At 46.6% G+C, this 25,181-nt stretch overlaps 1 protein-coding gene and 1 long non-coding RNA gene across 2 annotated transcripts in view; one reads left to right on the forward strand and one right to left on the reverse strand.

Moving 5' to 3' along the window:
• The window catches only part of UNKL (unk like zinc finger), a 370,451-nt gene that overhangs the window by 70,194 nt on the left and 275,076 nt on the right, over window positions 1-25,181 (forward strand). The window contains exon 4 of the mRNA XM_086940574.1: window positions 19,597-19,730. Coding sequence (XP_086796700.1) covers window positions 19,597-19,730 — 134 coding nt within the window. The remainder of the gene's footprint in view (window positions 1-19,596; window positions 19,731-25,181) is intronic.
• LOC147684733 (uncharacterized) overlaps window positions 3,619-25,181 on the reverse strand; it is a 31,460-nt gene continuing 9,897 nt past the window's right edge. Inside the window, exon 3 of the long non-coding RNA XR_015300656.1 lies at window positions 3,619-3,699. This is a non-coding gene — a long non-coding RNA (uncharacterized LOC147684733). The remainder of the gene's footprint in view (window positions 3,700-25,181) is intronic.

The following is a 25,181-nucleotide window of genomic DNA, read 5'->3' on the forward strand; positions in this document are numbered from 1 at the left end:
TTAAAAAAGTAATCTACAAAGTAATCAACTGCATTTTGGTAGAAAAACCCATTGAGCTCAATGTTAAATTGTGATTAGAATTGTGTTGCCTACTGCAATCCCTGTACCTGTTGTGTTTTCAAAGTTATTACCTTTCTGCAAAGTAATTGAGATCACTCATAATAGAGACAAGATACCTGTTGGTTCTAAAAATAAAACAACTATATCTTTTGATATAAAAACAATTGGCCTGGAGTTCAGTCCTTGAGTATGTGAAACCTTTTGCTGACTGAGTGTGTACAACAAATGCTTTACACTGTCCTCTGGTACTGCCTTACTGCTCGACCAAGCTACCACTTTTGAGAGTAAGGATAGCCCTGACTTTAACCTCTGTTATACGTCTGGGGTTTGTGGTCTCTATGCACACTGTACCTTACTTTGGTCCAGTGTATATAGAGACACTTTCTCACATCCACCAAGCAGTCCAAATATGTAGCAACCCAGGTACTAAGGCCCCCAGAGGGTCTTCCTCTCCCCCTTGTATAGCTGGGATGTTAAAGATTGCATACCCCGACCTCACAAAATCATCCCTAGCCCGGGTTTAAGGAAACATGCAAACATAATGGTTACCCACAAAGAGCCCCTAATATGGGGAGTCAAGCTTGTTTTTAATTCCGGCAGTGTTCTAGAATTAGTGTTCACCAGAGAGAAGATGGCTATTGGGATCTGGGCTTAAGATATTCTCATGCTGGACCAGAGGGGCAACTTCTACTCCTTCCCCAGGCGAGCTACTGCTTGATGCGACAGAGAGTGGAAAATCGGGCACAACCATCAGTGGATTTCCCTGCTGGAAGTCAGTTAGCAAGACCCCTAGATCCTCTTTAGCACCGCACGGTATATAGCCTGAACCATCTGCCCACTGTTAAGACCCCTTGGTTCCCTAACTGGACTCCTGTTCTCACTGTTCAGATCAAATCCACCATTCAACACCTGTCAGTCCACCTCCTCCAGGACCCCGTACCTATTCGACACTGGGATGTTAAATAAAAGAGGTCTGGGGTAGTCAGCGACTGTTGTTTGCCCTGGTGACTGGGGCACAGATGTTAGCGGACCTGTGATGATTGCGACTGTGGTGATAAAAATTGTCCAAAGTTTGGACCCTGACTCCTGTGGGGATCACGTGGGGGCTAAGGGTATGACTAACCAAAAAGCGAGCAGTCTGAGGGTTACTAAAGTAAATGACAATACAGTCTACTTGCATTGTTTTGGGTCTCGTGCCCACCCACCCAACCCCCATGAACCATTAAAATGTCCCCCGCTCGGCCATAGGAAAACTGCCCATGTCTAGGCAGCCAGAATAAACACTTAAATCCAGCTGTGTTTCCTTCAGGCAGACTTTATTCTCAGGAACTCCACTAAATATAATGACCTATGACCGTGAAGCATGGGGAAAGTTAATGGTCGGGAGCAACGCGGCTCCAGTGCCTTCCTTTCTAGCCCCTAATTGGACCCCCAATTGGACCCATCTGGCCCCAGCCGCCCGTCACTGTTTGTGCAAGTGCTTTAACATTTGGGTCCATCGTGGGGGAGACAGCCTTTTGGAATAATGTGACCCCTGGGACCAGTAAGAGGCGTCCCCCCCCCCCCCCCCCCCCCCTCCCCCGAAGCTTAACTCTGGTAGCAATCAGACCCTACTTGATGGGGAACAGTAGTTAATGCTGACTCAATGGTGCAAACATGTTCTAGTAACTTTCTTTCGGATGTTAAGAGATGCCTCCCTCGGTGATCCGTCCGCAGTTAATGTGGAAACATCTGGGCCCAAGCCCTCCCCTGTAACAACTGCAGGCTGCAATGACTCTTTTTGGCCAGCCAGTTTACAAATTACAATATCCAAATGTTATCAGCACCCCCAAAGTGGTAAAAGGATGTTGTCTAGTAGTTCCTTAAACCGTGCAAGAGCAATGCCCAGAACAGTCTCCCCAGCTGTGTCAGGGCTACACCCTCCGAAGTATTACATATGGGTACAGAGAAAGCAGTGTCAGTTTGTACTAATTGTGCAAGTTTGTACCACCTCAATTAGGGTTTCGGATCCCTTTCTGTTTAGATTTTTGTATGCCCACACCCTTTCTTCGCCTCACTGGTGGCTCTTCCGTCTTGACCTCGCTTGGGGTTTTAAATCCCGTGTCCATGTCCTGGTAGCTATACTGGTCCTGGTTACATGATCCGAAATGGTAACTTCCACATTAGATGCAAGGGCGGGTGCAGGTGAGAAAAACAATTACAGGGGAAGGCTGCAGCTGGTCTTGTGTGATGAGAGGGTAGCGAGTTTGTAAAGCCTCACCCGGGCGATTGAGCCTAGGGAAGAGCGCCTCTGCAAGGGTAGAGGGCTTAAAGAAAGTCACCTCTCAGTCAGTTCGATCTTGTGACTGAGCGTAAATTCGGCCCTGATAATAAAAGCATCCAAGGTCCCCCCAACTCTCTTTCGTTTACTCACTGTGGGCACAAAAATGGGCAATGCCACGAACACCAGTTAAAGTAGAAATAAACTACGCCCATATGTCACAGTACCTGGGGATTGAGAGGCCAAATCCAAGTATTCAGTACCAGCATTGCTAAGTAGATGGCCCAGCCCAGCCTCCTCCGGTCTCGGACGGGCACATACTGGCCCGCCCTTGTCCTGTGCATGTCCTACGGGGCGGGATGCCTCCTTCCAATGTATGCGCCTCCGAGCGCAGAGTAGTGTGGCGGTGGCAGGTGGAGCCAGGGAAGTGGAAATCAACCATCCAATACAGAGAACATAGAAAAGCCTCATGAAACACTCATCTCCATAGGCTTCTATTTATCCATAGGAGATGATCTTATACACAATACCTATTCGTCCTACAGGAAACATGTGCAAATAGAAATAAGTCCTTTCCAAGAGAACAAACTGAGTAACTGTCAGGAACAATTGAACACAGTGTAGTATATTCTCACAAAGTAGGCTCAGTAAAATAAAAAGGGGGGCAAGGCTCAATAAGCTAACCTACATAAAGGTACAGTGCACATACCCAAAAGGTGGTAAAACTAACAACCATAAAGCTCAAAAAGAATCAAAGACAGTCTTACACTTCAGGATGTTCTGTTTGAAGGCAGAGAAATGCGCTGGTCCAATTGTCAAGAAACAGCACTGCGGCAATATTTGGGGAAGAACGTGTTCTAGTGAAGCAGATCAAGAAATCGGTAGGGAGTTCCGTCAGGTGGTTCGGCATGAACGGACCTCTACGGACGGAAGGCAGGTAAGTGAGGCGAGGTGGAAAGAATAAAAAAATTTCTAGCTGACGCGACAAGAATTTTCAATTCTATTAAGGACACGGAGGCAAGGATTATGCTTCTCTTACTTTACTGCAAGAACACAGCAGCCAATAAACAACTTTGAACTTGGCATACCCCGGAAGTACAACCCCCTGAACAGTATGCACCAATCACTATCATTCCATCATCATATATAGTCCTGAGTGATCGTATCACTTCCTCTTTCTTTGCATTAAACATAACACAGTCCACAAACTTGACCGATGAACTCTGGACCACCGATTCTGTCATCGCCGTGGCTCCTAACTTGAATCCGGAATATCGTCCTCACAACAGGAGTCGATGTCCCCATGACGTACGTCCACTTGACTTGTCCTTTTTGTGACAGCATCAGCCCTACCGATCAGATCTGTTTTCCATGGTCTCCTATAAAGAGAATAAAGGTCGTAATATGCCATTCATGGACAAACTGCATTACATAACGATTACAACCATCATAGAGCCGTCTCCCCACATGTCCAAAATCAACGGGTGGGCATAAAACATATGTTTCATTTAATCACCAGCATGAATTACACATGAACATTCCAAATGCAATAACAGATTATCATATCATACCATCATCATGCAACCTGGGCAGGATAATCCTCGCCTCCGTGTCCTTAATAGAATTGAAAATTCTTGTCGCATCAGCAAGAGATTTTTTTATTCTAGGTCAGTCCACGGAGGCTTCTGATTATGTTCCATAACCATCGAAGCCACATCCACAATCGGTTTATGATAGAAAGTCTTAAACGTTGAGTCAGATGATCTGTCAGATGATCAGTCCGCCGCAGTCATAATATCTTGTAGATAAGATCCTGTCTGGAAAGCCTTGGAGGCCATAGCTCCTCTGACTGAGTGAGCGCCAAACGTGGCAATATCTACACCTGCAAGACCCAATAACCAAGTGACCCACCTGGCCAAAGTCGCTGCAGTGACTGGGCGGAACGGTTTCTGAAGAGAGATCAACAACTGTCCTGCAACATCGTTCCTGAACTCTCTGGTACAATCCTCATAACATTTTAAACACCGAACCACACATAACTTAGTATGATGGGGAAAAGCAGGATATGAAATACATCTCGATTGTGTCTTAGTCCGCCTAGTTAGCGTGAAAGAGACCCCCGAAGGGGTAAATACTCTACCTGCTATGTCCAGAACTCGCACGTCCGAGACTCGTCTACAGGATATTAGGCATAGCAGAATTGTAAGCTTTGCCGACAGCTGTTTGCGGGATAAACCCTCATTGTCCGGCCAAGCTTTAAGAAACCGCATAACTAGATTAACATCCCATAACACAGAATACTTGGGTCTCGGGGGATTGACCAACCGGATACCCCTCACCACCTTGCACACTAGGGGGTGTTCTCCCACCGGTCTACCATCTATGTGCGGATGACCCGCCGAAATCGCTGAACGGAAATTGTTCACCGTCCGGTAAGCCAGTCCCGAACTGGCGATCTCTGAGAGAAAATTGACTATGAGATGGACACCGGATCCCATGGGATCAGTTTGCCGCTCAGAATACCAACGCACCCATCTACGCCACGCTGACTCATACCGCTTGTGCGTAGCAGGCGCCCATGATTGTGATAAGAAAAACATAGACTCTTGTGAAACACCTGGCACCTGCCAACGTCACCTGAAAGTCTCCACGCCATTAGATTCAGGAGCCCCTGTATCACCAAGGGATGAGGTAACCCCAGAGGGTCCACCAGAATCTCCCGAAATGGCAGCAGCCGCACCGGAAGAGCACATGACAATGCTAGTGCCACCGGGAACCACGCCTGTGCTTTCCAACAGGAAGTGATCAATATCACTTCCGCTTGCTAACGACGGATTTGCGGCAATTCTCTCGGTATCATGACGAAAGGAAGAAATGCATATAGAATGCCCGTCGTCCATGACTGAAGAAATGCGTCCGAGCTGATCGAAAGAGGATCCGGACGCCTACTGTAGAACTGAGGAAGTTGCGTATTGAGTCTGGACGCGAAAAGATCCACTACACATGGTCCCCATTTGTTGTTCAGCTGACTGAACACTCCCGGATGCAGCCTCCAATCGCTGGCATCCCTCAAGAAACTGGAATTCCGGAGGAGGAGCTACGTCAGCAAGCAAGATGGCTGCTTAGGCTCCCGGCTCCGCCGACCTCCGTAACCCGCCAGGTAATCCTGTACATTATCCTGATTTTACGCCTAGTCTCTGTGTGCATGAACTGTTCCGCACTCCGATGGTGAAATCCGGAAACTTTTAACGGCTTGTTTGACGAAGTTCCATCGAGTTGAAGTTTGCGGCCTACTCCAGCGGTGAAGCCGGGGCCTGGAGTACTTTCACAGCCAGGCTGTAGTGCAACATCGGCCAAGGAATCGGGCTGGGTCCTGTCGACCGGAGCGGAGGCTTTAATTCAGCCCGAAATTGGCAGCAATCGTTTTCATTGCTCAGCATCGACCGAGGGGTGAGTCAGCTTGCTGCGGGTGGGGGCCCCCGTCCCGCGGACCCGGTTTGCGCCCGCCGGGGTTCGGTGGTTCGGGGTCTCTGGCCTGCGGCCAGAGACCCCGAACCGTGGCTGCGGACAAAGACTGGTCACCCTTCGCATTTGCACGTTCGTGGTCCTGTCTGTCCCCCCCGAGAATGCCAGATTCACCCGGGGAGGTGATTGTGACTGATATCGGGGATGAGAATATGGATCGAATGGTGCATGAGCCATCGCTGAGGTCGATACTGGCAGAACTTTGGGCATTTCGCTCACATGTGGATACTCTGTTGAGCAAATTGGACACGCGCCTATCTGAGATGCTCCTGGCGGAACCGGGCCCAGCCTTATTGTTGGAACAGGAATCCACAGCCATTCATACCGCGGCCATTTCTACTCCGTGCGAGAACACAGTGAGGAACCAAGTATTGGAACCATCGGATGGTGCCCTGGGAGACGGTGTTCCCGAGGATGTCATGGTATTGCTGAACCTTCCATTACCACCGGCTTTGGAGATAACGTCAGGCGTTCCCCTCCCGGAGACTTTTGTTTGTGACTTTCCATTCATTTTGTGGCCATTTTCTCCTTTCCTGGTGACGCTACGACTCCTGTGCAAGACACATTGGGACTGTTCAACTAGGAGGGAGAGTTCGTCTGCGTCTACAGTTCCTGTGATATAGTCTGAGAGGCAAGAGCTCTCCTCAACTCCTTCTTGATAGCTATTCTTTTCCTCAAGGCAACAGTATCTGAGCCGTGATCGAATCCACTTGAAACCCCAAGAACTCCATTGACTGTGTCGGAGTTAGAATTGACTTCTGAGCGTTTATGACAAATCCCAACTCCTACAAGAGTTGGACCGTCCAGTTCAGATGAAGAAGAACTGTGCCTATATCCTGTGCCTTAATCAGAATGTCATCCAAGTACACTATGAGTCGTACTCCACGTTCCCTCAGATACTGAACCACAGGTTTTAACAACTTGGTGAAACACAAAGGAGCGGACGAGAGACCAAAGGGCATGGCTGTGAACTCGAACCACTGGTCTCTCCACTGGAACTGGAGGAATCTCCGATGAGGAGAAAAAATAGGCACCACCAGGTATGCAGCCTTCAAATCCAGACGCACCATCCAATCCTTTTCCAACAGGATGTCCCTCAACAAATGTATCCCTTCCATTTTGAAATGGCGATACACTACCCAGGAATTGAATTCCCTCAAATTGAGTACCAGTCGGAAACCTTTGACCTTCTTGGGCACTAGAAAGGTGGTATTTACAAACCCTGACGGATGAGGAACAGTGTGCACAATTGCCTCTTTCTCCAACAATGACAGAACCTCGTCGTCTATGAAAGACATCTCTGCAAGGGAAAAACGTAGCAGAAGGGGAACCTGAACTTGATGCGGCGAGGCATAAAACTCTATTTGAAACCCCTTTACCGTCTGAGTGATCCAAGGATCCAAGGATCCTGAGTGAGAGTCCCCCACACGTGAGGGAATAAGGCAATCCGACCTCCCACCGTGACATCCCCAGCTTGCATTAAGCTTACCTGAGTAAGAGTTGTCTCCGGAGGAGTAATTCTGTCCTCTGTATCCTCTGTTTTGTCGCCCCCTATCCCCGCTATTGCGGGCAGGGTAGAACTTGGAACGTTGGCCACCACCTCTGCCACGTTGTTCGGAACCTCGTGAGGTCTGATTAGCTCGGCGGCCGTTAGCTTTCTTGATGTTCGCTTGATCCTTCTCCAGTGCGGAGAATGTATTTACATATTTCCCCATTCCTTTCACAAACTTTTCCCCGAACAGCATGCCATTAGTCAGCGTGCCCGGTTCCGTATTTGCCATTTCGGCCAACTGGGGATCGATCCGCATAAGGAACGACCTTCTCCGTTCTGCCGACAGGGCGCAGTTCGCCACTAGTTTGCAGAGTTGAACAGTTCTCTCCCCTCAGTTCTGTCTTTTTCGGTCTCCTGCTCCAGGATCAGGGAGGGTCTTCTGGGGTCACGGGCTACTGCTTCCGGTGCTGTTCCGATTCAGATTGGTCCCTGAAACGAAGGACAGAGGGATGGAGTCCAGGTTGTCAGGGACGCTTCTGATTCCGTTGTCAAGGACGGGGATCGACCCGGATGACGCCGTCTCGGAGAGGCAGGGGAGGGCGCTGTATCACAGTAAGTAACTTGTTCTTCTGATGGATTAATATTATTATTATTATCGATTTGTTGAGCGCGATTGCTGCCCAGAGGCGTCCAAGCGCTGGGATTAAACAGAGATCTGACAGGGCCGAGGGTGCAGGAACTTAGAGGGATTTGGCAAATAAGGCTGTTTTCAGCTTCTACATCTTATACATCTGCTAGTGGATTCCTCACCCTGTGGACAGAGTCCCACAGCAGTCCCCACTCCTGGAGGAGGGTGTCCTCTCTCCTATACCAGAAAATCCTGGAGGACAGAACGCGCCAAGTGGCCGCCCCTCCTCACTTCGGAATCCAAGCAGTAATGCATCGCGAAAGTGTGGAGGGAAGACCAAGTCGCTGCTCTACAAATGTCCTCTACAGGTACACCCTAGACAAAGCAGACGTAGCAGACCTTGCTCTAGTGGAATGAGCTCTTAAAACTTACGGAAGTTCCTTACCCGCCAGAGCGTAGCAAATCTTGATACACAAGACAATCCATCTCGACGGCGTGCGCTTGTGCACCGCCTTGCCTCTTCTGGCACCAACAAAACCAACGAAGAGCTGGTCATCCACTCTGAACTCTCTTGTTCTGTCTAGGAAGAAGCTCACCGCCCTCTTAGGGTCCAGGCGATGAAGTCTCCTCCTCCTCCTTGGAAGGGTGAGGGGGAGGATAGAAGGTAGGAAGGGTAATGGACTGCCCCAGATGGAAAGGAGTTACAACCTTAGGCAGAAAAGCAGCCCTGGTCCGGAGTACCATTCGTTCAGCATGAATGGTCAAGAATGGGGGCTTCGAACTAAGAGTATGAAGCTCACTTACCCTCCTTGCAGAGGTAATCGCAATTAGGAAGACAGTTTTTAAAAGACAACAGTCTCAAGGGACACCTGTGCAAAGGTTCAAAAGGTGAACCCATTAAGAAAGTAAGCACAAGGTTCGAGTCCCATTGAGGCACAATAAAGAGAGTAGGAGGAAATTTATTCATGAGATCCTTTAAAAATCTCATGAACACAGGAGATTTAAACAAGGATGGCTGATCCGGCAGACAGAGAAAAGCCGACAAAGCCGAAAGATAACCTTTGACCGCAGCCACAGCAAAACCCTACTGCGCCAAAGAGAGTGCAAATTGAAGAATATCAGACAATTTAGCTTTTAAAGGGTCAATGGACTTCTCTCCACACCAAGAAACAAACTTAGTCCATCTATAAGAATAAATAGATTTGGTGGAGTTACTCCTGGCCGATAAAATGACATCCACCACATCATGTGGGAGAGAAAAGGAATTCAGGTTGCCCCGTTCAATCTCCAGGCATGAAGGTGTAAGGTCTGGGAGGTGGGGGTGTAGAACCTGCCCCTCCATCTGAGAGAGGAGATCTGCACTGAGAGGGAGACGGAGCGGCAGGCACGAGGAGAGGTGGAGAAGATCTGTGTACCACACCCTTCTAGGCCAATCCGGGGCGATCAATATGACTTGGTGAATCTTCCTCAGAACCCGAGGAATCAAGGGTATGGGTGGAAATGCATAAAGGAGTTGTGAGTCCCAACTCAACTGAAACGCGTCCCCCAAAGCTCCCTGCATCGGATTCTGGAGACTGCAGAATGACAGGCAGTGAGAGTTCTCGTGAGTGGCGAAAAGGTCCACCTGAGGAGTCCCCCACGTCCGAAAGATGTGACGTACTACCTCTGGATGAAGCCTCCACTCGTGGTCGGCTGAGAACTGCCGACTGAGACTGTCTGCACGTACGTTCAGAACTCCGGCTAGATGATTTGCCATCAGACAAATCTGATGGTCCTGCACCCAGGACCAGAAATGCAGAGCCTATCTGCAGAGCAATGCGACCCCACTCCTCCCTGCTTGTTGGCATACCACATCGCGGTTGTGTTGTCCGTTAGGACTTGCACCAACTGACCAAGAAGGGAAGGAAGGAAGGCCTTGAGAGCCAAACATATCGCCCGTAACTCTAGAAGGTTGATGTGAAGCAACCTTTCCTCTAGAGACCAAAGACCCTTGACCTCCAGATCCCCCAGATGAGCACCCCACCTTAAGAGTGGATGCATCCGTTATCACTGTGGCTACCAATGGAGGCAGTTGAAAGGGCTTTCCTTGAGACAGATTGCCTTCCACGCTCAACCAAGACAGATCCGCCGCAGCTTCTCTGGAGATCCTGACTGACTCCCTGTGATCTCCATTGTGCTGATACCACTGCCTGCGGAAGCACCACTGGAGAGCCCTCATATGCCAGTGTGCATGGTTGACCAACAGAATGCAAGAAGCCATGAGACCGAGCAGACGAAGGACCTTCAGGACTGCAACGACCGATCCATTGTGAAATAAAGGAATCATTTCCTGTATGTCGCGAATTCGTTGTGGAGGAGGAAATGCCCGACATACAGTTGTATCCAGTACCGCACCTATGAACAGGTTGCGCTGGGAGGGCACCAGGTGAGATTTGGGTACATTTATTGAAAAACCCAACCTGTACAACAACTGAGTTGTAACCTGCAGATGATGGAGCACCTTCTCTGGAGATCCCGCTTTGATCAGCCATTCGTCCAAATAAGGGAATACCGGTATCCCTGACTTTCTGAGATGTGCTGCCACCACAGCCATCACCTTGGTGAAGACTCGAGGCGCAGTAGTAAGACTAAACGGAAGGACCGCAAACTGGTAATGCTGCGAACCCACCGTGAAACGGAGATACTTCCTGTGCGACTTCAGAATGGGGATGTGGAAATAAGCAACTTGTAAGTCGATCGACACCATCGAGTCTTCTTCCAGCAGCGCTTGAAGAACCTGTGTAAGGGTGAGCATCTTGAACTTCTCCTGCTTCAGGTAAAGGTTCAAGATCCTGAGATCCAGGATTGGACGAAGTCTGCCATCCTTCTTGGGGATCAGGAAATACTGGGAGTAGCATCCCTGACCCCTTTCCTGTTCTGGAACCACCCCTATCGCACCTTTTTTTAACAGTGCCAGGACTTCCTCCTGCAGGAGCAGCAGGTGGTCCTCTGTGCAAAACCCCTGGCAAGGAGGGTAATTTGGGGGAAATTACTTAGTGATTGACAACCCAAAGATCCGATGTCACCGATTCCCAATCCCGTAGAAAATTAGTAAGCCGGCCCCCCACAGGACCCGCATGATCTGGAATGGCGGATCTAGGGCTGCTTTGCTGTTGTAGGAGGGGGGTGCGTAGAGGAATAGGAGGAGGAGGATGCCTGACATCCCAGAGGACAAGCTCTTTGCCTGCCCCTGTAGGATTTATACAACGGATTTTGCTGTTGCTGCTGTTGTGACTGCTTGTAGGGACGGAGAGAAGAAGATCTTCCAAAGCCCCAATACCTTTTGCTCACAGATCCTCTAGTCTGCAACCCCAAAGACCTGGCTGTTGCCCTGCTGTCTTTGAAACTCTCCAATACAGCATCCGCCTTTTTACCAAAAAGGCCTGAGCCATCAAAGGGCAAATTCATTAAAGCAGCCTGAACATCTGTAGAGAACTCAGAAGTCTTCAACCAGGAAGCTCTTCTGGTGGAAATCGAAGATCCCATGACCCTAGCCACTGAATCCGCTGTGTCTATTCCGCTCTGTATGACCTGCCGAGCAGCAGCCTGAGTGTCAGCAAGCACCTCATTAAAAAAAATTCTGTCCTCTTCAGGTAGTTTAGGGGTCAATTGCTTTACAGTATCCATTAAGGCATGGATATAACGACCCAAGAGGCAAGTGGCATCCGTAGATTTGAGGGCCATACTTGCTGATGAAAAAACTTTCTTAGCAGATTGGTCCTGCTTTTTTGAATCCTTATCACCAGGTACCTGGGGAAAAGCACCTGCAGATCTTTTAGAGCAGGCCGCCTGAACCACTAAGCTCTCTGGCAAAGGATGAGAGGACAAAAAGTCTGTGTCCCCAGGAGCCACTCTATAACTCCTTGCAACGGCCGTAGAAACCGCAGGAGCCGTAAGAGGCCTACTCCACACCTCCAGGATAGGATCTGTTAAAGCATCAGTAAAAGGAAGCAAAGGTTCCACCACAGATGAGGGAGAATGGAGGACTTCAGTCAAAATGTTTGATTTATACTCCGCAGTGGGCAGAGTCAAATTCAGCAGATCCGCTGCCTTCTTGATAATCACATGGTAGGGGGCCACATCTTTAGAAGGGGCATCCGACACCGAGGTTAAATCCCAATCAGGGGACAGTTCTAGTCCACTTGCCTCCCTTAAATCATCAAAATAGTCCTCCGACTCTTGAAGCTCACCCTCTTCAAACTCAGCTTCCCTATATCTCTGCTCCTCCAAAAGGCGCTGGGTTTCACGCCTCGCCCTCTCCTTCCGGAGCGACGTCTTCGGATCCGGAATCGACGACGAATGAGCCAGGGCCGGCGTCGAAGATGGAGCCGAACTCAGAGTTGGAAGACCATGCCGAAGATCTTGAGGTCGGTCCGGAACCGGTGATGCAGGAAACGGCGTCGATGACTTTGGCGCCGAGAGATGCCATGGCGGTGTCGGCGCCGGCATAAACGGCAAGAACGGCGCCTGAGCATAAGCTTGGGGAACTCCCAAATTGTATGCCAACGGACCCATGGGACCAGCCGGTGCTCCAGAGGGGTACATGGCTCTCGCATAAACACCATACATGGCATTTAAGAACTGCGAAGGGTCTTGTCCTGGACCCGGAAAAGGAGGATACAAACCAACCGGCTGCTCTCAAGGAGGCTGCACCGGAGTCGACTCCTCTTGTTCCTCGGGCTGGTGAGCTGGAGTCGTCTAACCCCGAGGAACGGAAACCTCTTCCTCCTCCTGAACTGGAGACCGAGACGAAGCCGGAGAGGGATTTGACGCCTGAGCCGGTAAATGCTCTGGCGTCTCCAAGGGCAAGGCCTCACCTTCCGGATCCCGCGCCGGAGAAGGAGATACCATATCCTTTCGATGTAGTCTACTAGGCGACTTCGCTCTCGAATCCGACTCCTTTCGAGAATGGTGCCTTGACCCATGCTTCCTCTTCTTATGTTTCTTCTTCGTTGATCTGGAAGCATGTCCCGATGACGACTTCGAAGCCAACCTCGACCGGGACCTCGACCGCGACCTCGAACTCTTCTTGGCCTCTTTACCTTTTAATTGGGCAACCAGGAGCTTCGCCTCACGTTCTGGAAGGGCCTTTGGATTCATCTTCCTACAGGAATGACAACCTTGGACGTCGTGATCCGAACTCAGGCACCATATGCAGTCATCATGCGGGTCAGTGATTGACATCATCTTCCCGCATTCGCCGCACGGCTTGAAACAAGTCTTCTTAGTCAACATCACGACAGGAGTCAGAACACTGGAAAAGACACAGAAAATCACAATAGTAACAAAGGTATTATCAACGCTACAGAGGATCCCTCGAAAACCGTTAGTGTCGACGACGCGGAAAAAAGGGAACCGATGTCATCACGCCGACGTGGGCATATTATGGAGTCGGTGAAGTCAGCGGAGCCGCGCGATGCCGTGCCTCTATGACGTCGTCCACGTCGGCACAAAGCTATAAAAGAATTTCCGAATGTTGCTGACGCAGGGGATATTCACAAGGTGAGGAATCCACTGGCAGATTTATCCATCAGAAGTTAGAGCTACCTGTTGATTATCATCCTGCATTCCATACCTCTTTGCTCAAGCTCTTTGCCTCAACCACACAAACCAATCCACCACCACCCCCACTTGTGGCTGATGATTAAGAGGAGTACGAGGTTCAACATATCCTTGATTCTAGGAGAGGACAGGGAAAGCTTTTCTATCTTGAGGTTTGGAAGGGGTATCCCCGCCAAGGAACGTACTTGGGAGCGTGCTCAGCACGTGCATTCTCCTTGCCTTCTAAGTTTGTTTAATTTCCGAAATGACTCTAAGCCTCATCCGGTTGGGCAGCCTTTGGAGGGAGGGTACTTTTATGTACCGTGTTGGCAGACTCCAGGCTTTCCAGAGTGTCCCCGTACGCTGTCTATACAGCAGGCTGGGCAAGTATGTATGAAAATGCTTGAGAGTGTTTCTTGTTGTGGTAGTAGGCAAGGAGGGATTATTATTATCAGGGTTCACCTTTATTTCTGCTTGTAAATCCTCTATTTTCCTCCATTAGCGGTCTTTGTTCCACAGGTTCTAACACGTGGTTCTGACCTGGCTGCAAGTCCAAATGGGTTTATTATCATAGGGTTATTTGGTGACAAATGTTATTGTCCGTGACTAATGTTATCACCATGCGTTTTACGTTTTTATGACTTTTGTTACTGTGAATCCATCCACAGTTATTGTGCGGTGAGAATGCATGATTCAGATCCCGTCAGGAATGCTAATAGTTTTATACTCGTATTGTTGGTTGGTTTCTAACACAGATTTGTCATACTAACATTGGTATTTTGTTCTCATAGTCTAAATGTCATGTGACTTTACTTAACTGTGTTTCCTTCCATAGCTTTTTATGTGGTAGAGTAGGTTATTGCTCATCTAAATTATTATGAAAGTCCGGTCTTTTTCTCTTGTTCTGGACCAGTTTTGCTATAGTAAGAGACTTTTTATGGTCTGAGTTCGCAGACCCTTCGCCCGTGATGGTAAGGCTTTGGCATTTGATTCTTAAGTAAGGAATGTGCAGCTAGATGTCTCTGAGATGAACAAGTTACTTACCTTCGGTAAAGCATTATCTGGTAGAGATAGGATCTAACCTCGGATTCCTTAACGACCCTACCGTCCTCCCCGCTCTATGAGCCGAGTCTTCTTTTGCCTCAAAGATTTCATTATGGTCAGTCCTATCCTGACGAAGAAGAAAAAATGCTGAATCCAGTGATTATTCGACACAAGGGTGTCTTTTATTTTAGCAGCACACTGTTTCAGTAGGCAGTTTCTTTATGTGGCTCCACGTTTTGAGCGTGGAAAATAGTCATGGAAGAAACTGATGTCAGGAAAGAGGTTATATGGACATTGTTGATGACGCATCATGTGGACGACGTTGATATGGAGTTGCGTGACCTCCTCTACCGACGCGCCGGTGTTCAATTGGAAAAAGCGTTCCGGATCCAGTCTTGCGCGAAGGAAAGATTCTAAAGTAAGGAATCTGCTGCTAGATCCTGTATCTACCAGACAATGCATTACTAAAGGTAAATTACTTGTTTGTTAGAAATACTTGGGTCAAAAAGAATGACCATTTCGTTTGCATGAGATGGGTGAGTAAGTTACTTCCACTTCATGAATATCTGCAGAGTTGGAAATATTGCCTCTGAAAGCTTGCCACGCCTGGGCTGAGCAACCACACTATCAGGCTAATATCTACAAAAAGTGTAAGAATCAAAAGTCTTGTTTGCCACTAAAAATCCTATATGAATACTGCACATTCTGTCACAGGTTTGGCCTGAGACAGTGAATGGCTAGTAGGGCTGGTGAACAGTTAGCCACACACCAGACTTGCTTCTGAAAGGCTGAATGAAGTTACCCACATATTCGCCACCACAAAATATGATTGGTCCAAAAGAAAAAGGGCATATTACCAAAATGGGCCACAGTTGGCCCTCTGCAGTTTTTGTCTGTATTGCTGAATTTGAATCTGAGAGACATTTTTATTTGTTTGGGGTAAGATGGCAATCCAGTTGAACTCCTTTATTTTAATCTGGCAGACTATCAGAAAACTTATGATGGTCCCTTTCAGGTCTGGAAGCCACAAAAAAAAGAAATTATTTAATGGAGTTTGCTTAATAGCGACGCATTGCCGCCCTCAAGCATACCCTGTGTCCCAGAGGAAATCAGACTGTGTAGGATTCAGTACAAAGATGCGCTTTTCAAGAGGAAAAGCTGTTAGTATCAGGTTTTGGAAGACAGTGAATTCATCTTATTTTAGGGATGTTCACAGTGCAGTTTCCGATGTCTCTATTCCTATTGAGGAACGGGCATCTCACTTTTCCAATATCTATAAATATCCTCCCATAGAAGGAGTCACTGGTCCGATTTCTGGTGTAGGTAGAACGAAATCAATGGCAAACTAACCTTCAACTTAGTAGAAGCGTCCATTTTTTTTTTTTTGAGACCAACGTTCCCAGATTTTATTTAATTTCACAAATCAAAACGTAGAACAAGCCAGTAGATCATATAATGTCATATAAACGACAATCATTACCCAGTCGGTAACATTTTCGACATTTCGGTCGTATATAGGTGAAAATAAACAGTAGCCAGGGAAGATGCATTAGTCCGCAATTCTCAGTCTCAGGAGAAATCTTAGGTTGCAGTGCCTGCAGCGTATGTCACTGCAGAAGGGCCAAAGTGTTCATGATAGTCAACAGCAGTTGTTCCAGGCTGTGTTCCCTGGGTGGCACGGACGATGTCAGAGACAGGAATCGCATCCCACATTACCATATGGGATACAGGGCTATAGTCGTGTGATCATGGCAGTATTTAATAAACATTGAAGAAAAGTTAAATGGAACAGGAGAAATCAACATCATCATGAGCGCAGCAGAAACAATGCCAACTGCCAATCAAGAGAATAAAGGAGAAAAAAATAAAAATAAATAAATAATAGGGAAATAACGGAAGTAGGAGGGAAAACACTTCAACAACAATCGGACTAGTGTTTGCGTGCACAGCAGTGTATCAGTGACACTAATGTTTTATGTAACGCTGTATGTGGACAGTGTGGGGACGGGAATGGTCGTGGATTGAGGATCGCTGCGGCCATGTGTCGGTAGGGGGGAATAATAGCAAGCAGACTTTGTCGGGCGTTACCCCAGCGGCCGGGGGGGGAGGGGGGATAGGCATGTCGGGGCAGGGGGAGGGGGGGGGGGGGAACAACAGGGGGGGGGAGAGGTCTGACTCCGGAAATGTAAGGGTGACGGGTCTATCACCGCTCCATAACTAAGCGTTCATGTGATACCAGCCTGGATACAAGCCTGATGGTATGCAGTCAGAGTAGTGTCCCACTCTTGGGCAATTGGGTACATTCGAAGTCCCGCCGTCTCCTCTCTGTGTAATGTCACGCTCTCTGCGCAAGCCCAGTTGGCAAATGAGCGACGCCAGTCCACCGGTCGCGGGGGGCGCATTTTTCTTCCAGCGTTTTGTGATGAGCCGCTTGGCTGTTATGAGCTCCAGGTCCCAGAAGCGTGCCTGCAGTTTGGTCTGCTTGGTCCTCTTGTAGAGCCCCAGTAGGCATGCCTCCCATGTCTTAGGAAGAGTGTCGCCCGTGGCTGCCGCTAATGTGTCAGTGACCGCCGACCAGTACATGGTAAGGTGAGGGCAACTCCAGAGTGCGTGTAGCAGATCCGAGTTCAGGAGTCCGCACCTGGGGCACGCTGAAGAGGCAAGGCCAAAGTAGCGATTTAGTTTGTCCGGGGACAAGTACGCGCGGTGTATTATGTAATATTGGATGATCTTAAATCTCGCATTACGAGGAATGTTCTTTGCGCCAGCCAGCACTGCGGCCCATTGTTTGTCCGACCATTCACTACCCCGGTCGGCCGTCCACTTCTCTCTCAGTCGTTGGGAGGAGAACTGGGTATGATGGTGCAGTGCCTGTGCCAGCCAGTGCACCAGATGGGAACCATCGCCCATCACATGCAGGTACTGTATTAACCTATGTGTGGTCGGTTCCTGAGTCAGATCTCCCCACGTCCCCGTCAGTACTCGGAGAAGCTTAGCGTGCGTCAGGAACTGCCCCGCCGGTAGATCTGTGTCGGCGGTCAGAGTCTCAAAGGACAGTAGCTCCCCATCACTATATAAGTCACCTAGACTGTCCAAGTCCGCCGCAGTCCAACTGCGTAGCACGGATGAGGACATCACGCCACTCCCCCAGGGGGTCCCCAGCAGCGGCAGGTTCGGGGCATATGGCACCGTAAGTAAGATCTACTTCGACAATTGCACAATGATATCACCACTTCTGTTAGATTCAACTGAGGCGGTGAGTGCTCCAGCCTATTTAGGATTTGGAGAGGGGGCAGGCAAGGCCTGGCCTCTTTACTTTTCACTCTTTATATCGATGACCTAGAGCGCACGATGGCCAACTTAAGGGTGTATACTCCGAAGATGTGAAACAGACCAACACCTATATTACTTTATGCTGATAATTGTTTTGTAATGCAAGAACTGCTTTTGGCCTGCAGAGGTTTCCGGAGACTTTTACCCTGTTTGTGGGCAGGCTGAATTTAACCATCAACATCTCCAAATCATTTACTTTAACCTGTTTTGCCAAGAATCTAAAAACTACAACACATTTGATAAAGGAGTTTAGGATAATGGGCATACCAGTCTACACTTGTTTTGAGGGTCCAGTTTGATGCGAAGTGTAATTGGCAGCAGCTTTTGAAGTTAAGAAAGTCCCAGCTTGAACAATCCACTGCTGCAGTTTTCTGCTTCTCAGCCAAGATAGGTTTCAAACCATTAGACGCCATGATTAACATTTTCCAAGATAAATCTGTTTCAGGTGCTACATATGGTGTAGGTATCTGGGGTGTATCCGATGCTACAACATTGAGCGATCTGAAAATGCCTTTTTAAAGAGATTGTGTCCCCACCAGTTACTCGACCTATAAGTGCCACCTAAAATTGCCCGTGGCTTTTTTTTTTTAATGAGGATTTTGTTAAATTGTGCCCATTAATACTCTGGATCTCAATCTGGTCAAAAGAGGAAACTAACTGTTACAGTCTTGGGATTTTTGACGGCCTGAGGCTCGATAACGCTATGTCCATCCGTGGCTGCGAGACATTAAAGAGCAATTTGCCAAGTTAAGTAGACCAGATTAATTCAGCAACCCAGTGTGCATCTCTACATCCAGGGAGGAACTTATAAAAGTACATTTAAAGCCAACTTATTTCTGGAAATGAATGCCTTACATTGATCAGGAAGGCGGCAGCCATAAACTGTTTCCTTTCAACCACTGAGGCTATGGAGCCCTGTTTGGGCTTCATTAAGAATGCCAGACACTTTTTTTTAAAATTTAATTCGCTTTTGATTTGACACAGCTCGTTATCTGGTTTCCCATCTTAATGGTTCTTGTAGGGTATTGGAGCTTGATGTAGACCTGTATGATCAATTTAATCTGCTAAACTTAATTTTCTTTTGTGAGTTCATGATAAACTGAGGAAGTTGTTCCTACTACCACTTCTAAAGGTTCTCAATATAAGACTATGTACAGCCGCATTACTGCATCTCCAGCTGCTTCAATCTGAATTTGTGTGCTTAACGGTTTATACATTTTTATTGCCTGCTGTAAGAATGAGAAAAAAGGGTGGGAAATCAGCCTCAGACAGATGTACTACTACTATTATTTGGGACTTTCTAAACTAGGCTGTCACAGATGTACGTATGCATTTGTATTTTATCTATGTGTTTGCCTTTTATGGCTTTTCACTGGATACCGAATTTTCTGATCTGATGATTGGCTGAACCTCAGCCATATTTATTCATGTATAAAATAATCAAAAGTAATTTTCTTAACTTTAAACCAAGACTATGTTGTGTGTAATTCATTCGTTTTTGTAGCTTCATTACCATACACAACATGCAAGTCTGGTGACAGCTTGCTGCCTAGTGGCATTTACTTTCTTTCAAACTCCCTACTAGGGAATGTTTTATCAAAGCAAAAGCTGTGTTTTTTTTTAAAATAAATTCATTAGTGGTTGAAGTAGATTAATTAATGTAATTTGTTTCAGAGAAATGCAGGCACAGGAAGCCTTACAAAATGGGCAGCTCGGAAACAGTGATGGCATCCCTGACCTACAGCCAGGTGTTCTAGCAAGTCAAGCAATGATAGAAAAGATACTTGGGGAAGATCCAAGATGGCAAGGTAAATATGTGGTGTCTTTGCTCTGTCATGCTATTACAATGGAATAGTCAGCTGAGAAGACCACAGATAAGTATGCAAACCATATACAATCCATCTTCTTCCTCCCAGGTAGAGTGATGCCAGCTGGTAAAGTATACGAATGCTGGAGTAAACGGAACACGTATGAATGGAATAATAGCCAGTCCCATTTGTTTTGAGGTGACTTTTGGTGTGCTATTTATTTAACCAGAGAAGCAGGCACTTCATATATGCTTGTTGCCGAATCACATAGTATTAGTGCTAATACAAAAATGTTTGGATTTGCTCTTGGTCCGGAAGTGGCTGCTTAGTTAAATAAATCCCAGCTATGCGGCTAATACATCACCATAGTCACCTTGTCATTCTTTTCCCAGCAATCTCCACAATATAGAGATACACACCGCAGTAGTAGGAAAATGTTAAAAAAATAAATAATAGTGGCAGGCTGTGGATCCTTCTTTTGGAAGCTGATTATATTGTTTGAAGCACAAGAACCAGAGCGACCTGAAACATAAGGATATATATACATGGTTCTGTACAGAAGACAGTGAAGCAAGATCCGTCGCTGAAATGGGTCCATGTCCCTGCCACATTTTATAAAAAATATAAAACAAGTTCATAGGCGTTTGTCAGAGTTCACCTCTCTTAAGAAATAATAAGCAAAACAGTGGGGTGGAGTTTTAGATGTGGCCACCTACTAGCGGGAATTCGTTGTGGAAACGTTACTGGCGGAGAAGATGATTCTGAGAAGTTCGAGCATGTATGTTTGAGTCCCTGGCACAATAGCCATATGCCATCCTGCTTCTTATTTTCTCATTCATTACTGAACCAATAATTTTCACTGTGCGACTCCTGGCAGAGTCATCTGACCAGTGTTCTACATGTTTCTGAATGTTGGTCACCAACAGAACAACTTCTTCTTTTGGTTTCTGATCAATGGAGGATGATACGCAGGCTGAACATCACTGCGTACAGCTTACAATGTATCTTTCACAAATAAAACGAACACTGGGTGGAGAGCAGTGTTGAACTCCGCTTCACATTTCTTTCAATAGAGCAGAAAGGTGTCAATACATTTTACTTACCTAGATAAAGCTTTGGAGAATTGTCTACAATTTTTATATTGTTTTGGTGTAGCATTAAAATGTTATATTCTGAAGGGTCTCTGACTGCCTTGCTTTTATTGTTTACTGTTCTGCTAATGCAAACCAAATAGTACTGCATTCCATGCTGACATTAAAGGAGAAGTTATTTTCCTGAGATTTATGTGAATAAAAAATGAATGAATCTGTGATATACTACCATTGACTTAACAGTGATGTCTTATAAATTACCCATTCAGGTCTCTTGCCTTTACCATTGACTTTCCACCATAACCAATACTGGCCTAGTGTAGTGATCATTAGCTTTGCCAAAAGGCAACCACCCGGCATCCATGCATAACTTTCTGAATATGTACAATATTCCAGGTAGCAAAACAATATACAACCCTTCCTAAATGGACCTAACGAGGATTATCACAGTGCTCGTCTTCTACTTTGAAGGTTTGCTAGTGGGGGTACCAACAACAAATCCTTTGCCTCCTACTGTAATCTGTTAGATTACATGTAACACAATATATGTGTACAGGCTTTATAACAGACCTCCATTAGAGGCCTATTTGCTTTAAAAGGTGTTTTTCCACGATAATGAAGGCCAACAGCCTTTGTTGTAACTTTTCATATTAAGCCGATCGGGTCTACAACATCTGACAAAAACTTTTTGTCACTGAACAAAGTCAGGCTATATACTAAATGTTTGGGTTTTTAGCATTTCCAACTAAAGCCTACTTTATTGAGCATTAACTTTCCCACAAGGCAGACATAGGGCATACAGTCAAAGTTAAAAATGTAAAAATAATTATGTGGCAAAAATAGATGCAACTCTTTCTAATAGGCCAGTTTAGAAATATTGCAGTGCAAATCTTTCAATCCCAGAGTTCGTCAGGGTAACCAAGACAGTTGCATGTTATGCTAATGTGAGATTCTGTATAATAAATTACCAGCCTCCAGCTTTTAACTAAAGTCTGGTCTACTACCGTTGGTGCAAACTTTGATAAGAAACCAATACGACCACTGTCCTCGGACTTCCAAGGAATCAAACCGGCATTTAACCTCTATCATTGGCTTGCCAAAAATAAAAAAATAAAAACCAGACCTCCTGCTTTCAGCAGAAGCTTCAACACAAGACAACAGTCACATTATTACAGCTGGCAAAACAATATACAAGTCCTTATAAGAAGGCCTAACTCGGATCATCTCAATACAGATATTCTACAGTTTACTGTTTTTGAGAGGAAGTAACCAGCAGGAAAAAAACTTGCCTGGAACTGGAATATGTAAGTGTTGTAACTGAATTATAGAAGTGGTATCTTCCGTCCACCCCTTCCCTTTTGTCCCAGTTGGTATTTCCCAAACGAAGTTGACAATAGAATGTTGGTGCTCTTGTCAGTGAGGAGAGTGGATGGTCAATTAACGAGTCTTGACTTAACAGGCGTCTTGTCATTCTATTGGAATTCCTACACTGGCGACGGATCTGTGCAGGGGGCAGCCTTGACTATCTCCCCCTTGGGTGCTCTCTCCACATGAGTTGATCAAAAAACCAGAAGAATGAAAGAAGAAATCTAGGGAAGAGGTACTGATGTATGGAAGATACTAACTGAGAGCAAGCCTTGAGCGGAACGAAGGGAACATCGGAAAAGGTAGACATCAGTTTAAATTCATAGAAAGCATCCAGAGAGGTTACGAGCTGTACTAGAGGATAAGAGACTAATGCTGAAGTATTGAAGTATTTCCTCAGAGAGACATTGTATCGTATTTTATGTAGTCCATCCCCTGCGTGGAGTATCCAAAGGGAAGCGTGCGCAAGCCCATGAGCAAGAGTGAGGAAGCGCATAGAGGCTTGGGTTTTGACGTTCGAAGTAAAAAGGAAAGTGAACTGGTAAAGGCGGAATAAGTTATTGTGCGCAACGTATAAATCCTACACTGTGAATGAGCAATTACATCATAGTGGGTGAGTGTAGCGGCAGGAGCGGCCAACCGGAATCCAGGCACGTCAGGGAGAAGAGTTCGAGGATGTTTCAAGGGGTCGGAACTGCGGATCAGCATCGTGAGGCAAGTCTTTGTCATCATCTCAACATTGGGTTGAAGAGTTTACTGAATCCCGGCGCCTAGGGGTCAAGCAGGCTGGTGAAGCGGGAGAGGCGAATCCAGTCAGCGTATCCAGTCAGCAGGCGCGGCGTTTCCTTGCAGCTTATAGTCAGTCCGAATATCCTGGGCGTCAGCTGACTAGCCGGATCATCGTCATTTCCGGCGCACCAGCCACTTTGAGCCGGGCGTTCAACCAGGAAGCAGTCCGGTGTTGGGAACAACGAAAAAATAACTGGAGTTGACTCGGGTTGAGAGTTTCGTGGATTTAGCCCTTGGAATGTATGTGTCACCCTAAGGATCAGATGCGTTGCCAAGATCGGAGGTATTTCTTCCAAATGCTTACGAGGTGGTGAGTGTACCGCAGGAGGTCTGACTGGGAAAAAAAAAGGAAAGTAAAACGGAAAACTGGTTAGAGAACCCTCCTGGGGGCCAGGAACTGCAACGTCTCATGGGACTGCATTAAAATTAATTAATTCATTCAGGAAGCTTGCGGAATATAAAACTTATGTTAGGGTGATGTTCCTGGTTATTATTTGATGCATTGTGTTAAAGAAGGAAATGTTATCGTTAGAACCACCCTATTTGGCCTGATATTGTATGCCTTGTAGTTGAGCACCCCCCTGTTTACCCACATTTTCCTGTTAACCATGGCGGCAGCAAGCATGAGCCAACCTCCGCCGTTTCTAAACAATATAGGTGAACCAGAAATCAGTTGGAAGGAATGGGTGAAATCGTTTGAATCTTACCTAATAGCGGTAGGGGGTGAAAAATACAAAGCAGAAAGGAAGAAACACATTTTGCTGCACAATTTGGGAATACAGGTGCGCAAAGTGTATGAGTCACTGCCTATGCAAAAACAGGAGGGGGAGTTGGAAGGAGACCTAGATGTTTATGAGCAGACCATGAGAAAACTGGAAAAGCATTTTGGTGATAGGGTAAATGTGGTGTTAGAACGCCACAAGTTCTTTAAAAGGTGCCAAGGTAAACAAGAAACAGTACAGAATTACATAGCTTCACTGTGGGGTCTTACTCAACTATGTGAGTTTGGTAATTTAACTGATTCCCTCATAAGGGACCAGCTTGTGAGGTGCACTAACAACCCTCGCATCCAAGAGAAATTATTGGCAAAAAATCCAGGATTAAGGGAAGCTATCGAAATAGCTAAATCTGTGGAGCATACTGCTAGATGTATTAAAGAAATGAAACCTAGCAGTGAAGTTGTGGCTTCTATAAATGATGAGGAGGACAGGAGTGATGTGTACAAGGTGAAGTTAAAGGAGAATATCAACATCCGAGGAGAAACCAAAGAAAGGGGCCCCAAATGCTACAGGTGTGGTAGCAATAATCATTTTGCTACATTTTTCCAATGTCCTGCTAGGTACGTTACCTGTAAAATATGTAATGGGAGAGGGCATTTTGCGAGAGTATGTAGAGATGGTGACTGGACAACAGAGATCAGGAGAGGAACATGGAGAGGGGTACAAGTAAGGAAGTTAAGTGCATAGGGCAGAGATGTGGAAAGATAATCTTGCAGTTAAAGGATCTTAATGGTACCATAAACTCCATATATCCTAAGTGCGATGTGTTCATCGATGGGAAGTGTGTAGAAATGTACGCTGATTCATGCTCACCATTCTCCTTATAGAGCAAGGATGATTTTGTGGCTATGGGAAATTGCAATGTGAATGAATTAAAAATGCCTGATATTTCTCCCACAGGTTACAACAAAGGAATTATACCCTTGTTAGGCATGAAAAATGTACAGTTACGTTTCAAGGACAGGGAGACTTATGAAACAGTGTATGTGGTGAAATCAGGGTCCAATCTTCTAGGGTGGGTCCACCAGAAAGAGCTGGGTATCATCTTAGATTCTAATAGCGTTGAACAAGTTTTGCTCACAGATAGGTCCCTAAAGGATGAAAACATTTGTGAAGAGTTCAAACAACTGTTCAAGGAGGAGCTGGGGTGTTTGCACAAGTTTCAACATAGGATCAAGTTGAAATACAATGCGAGACCCGTTGTCCATAAACTACGCCCTGTGCCACACAAGCTAAAAACTCCTTTGGAGGAAGAGTTGCGCAAGCTGTGCGACTTAGACATAATCCAACCTATCAGCTGCTCAGAATGGTTGGCCCCGCTTGGTATCGCGGCAAAGTCCAGTGGGGATGGGATTAGTCTCTGTGTGGATTTGCGCAGTCTCAACGACAATATATGGGTGGAAAGACATCCTTTGCCTATAATAAAT

The sequence above is a fragment of the Lissotriton vulgaris genome, chromosome 10 (assembly GCF_964263255.1).
Source record: "Lissotriton vulgaris chromosome 10, aLisVul1.2, whole genome shotgun sequence".
Taxonomy (NCBI): domain Eukaryota; kingdom Metazoa; phylum Chordata; class Amphibia; order Caudata; family Salamandridae; genus Lissotriton; species Lissotriton vulgaris.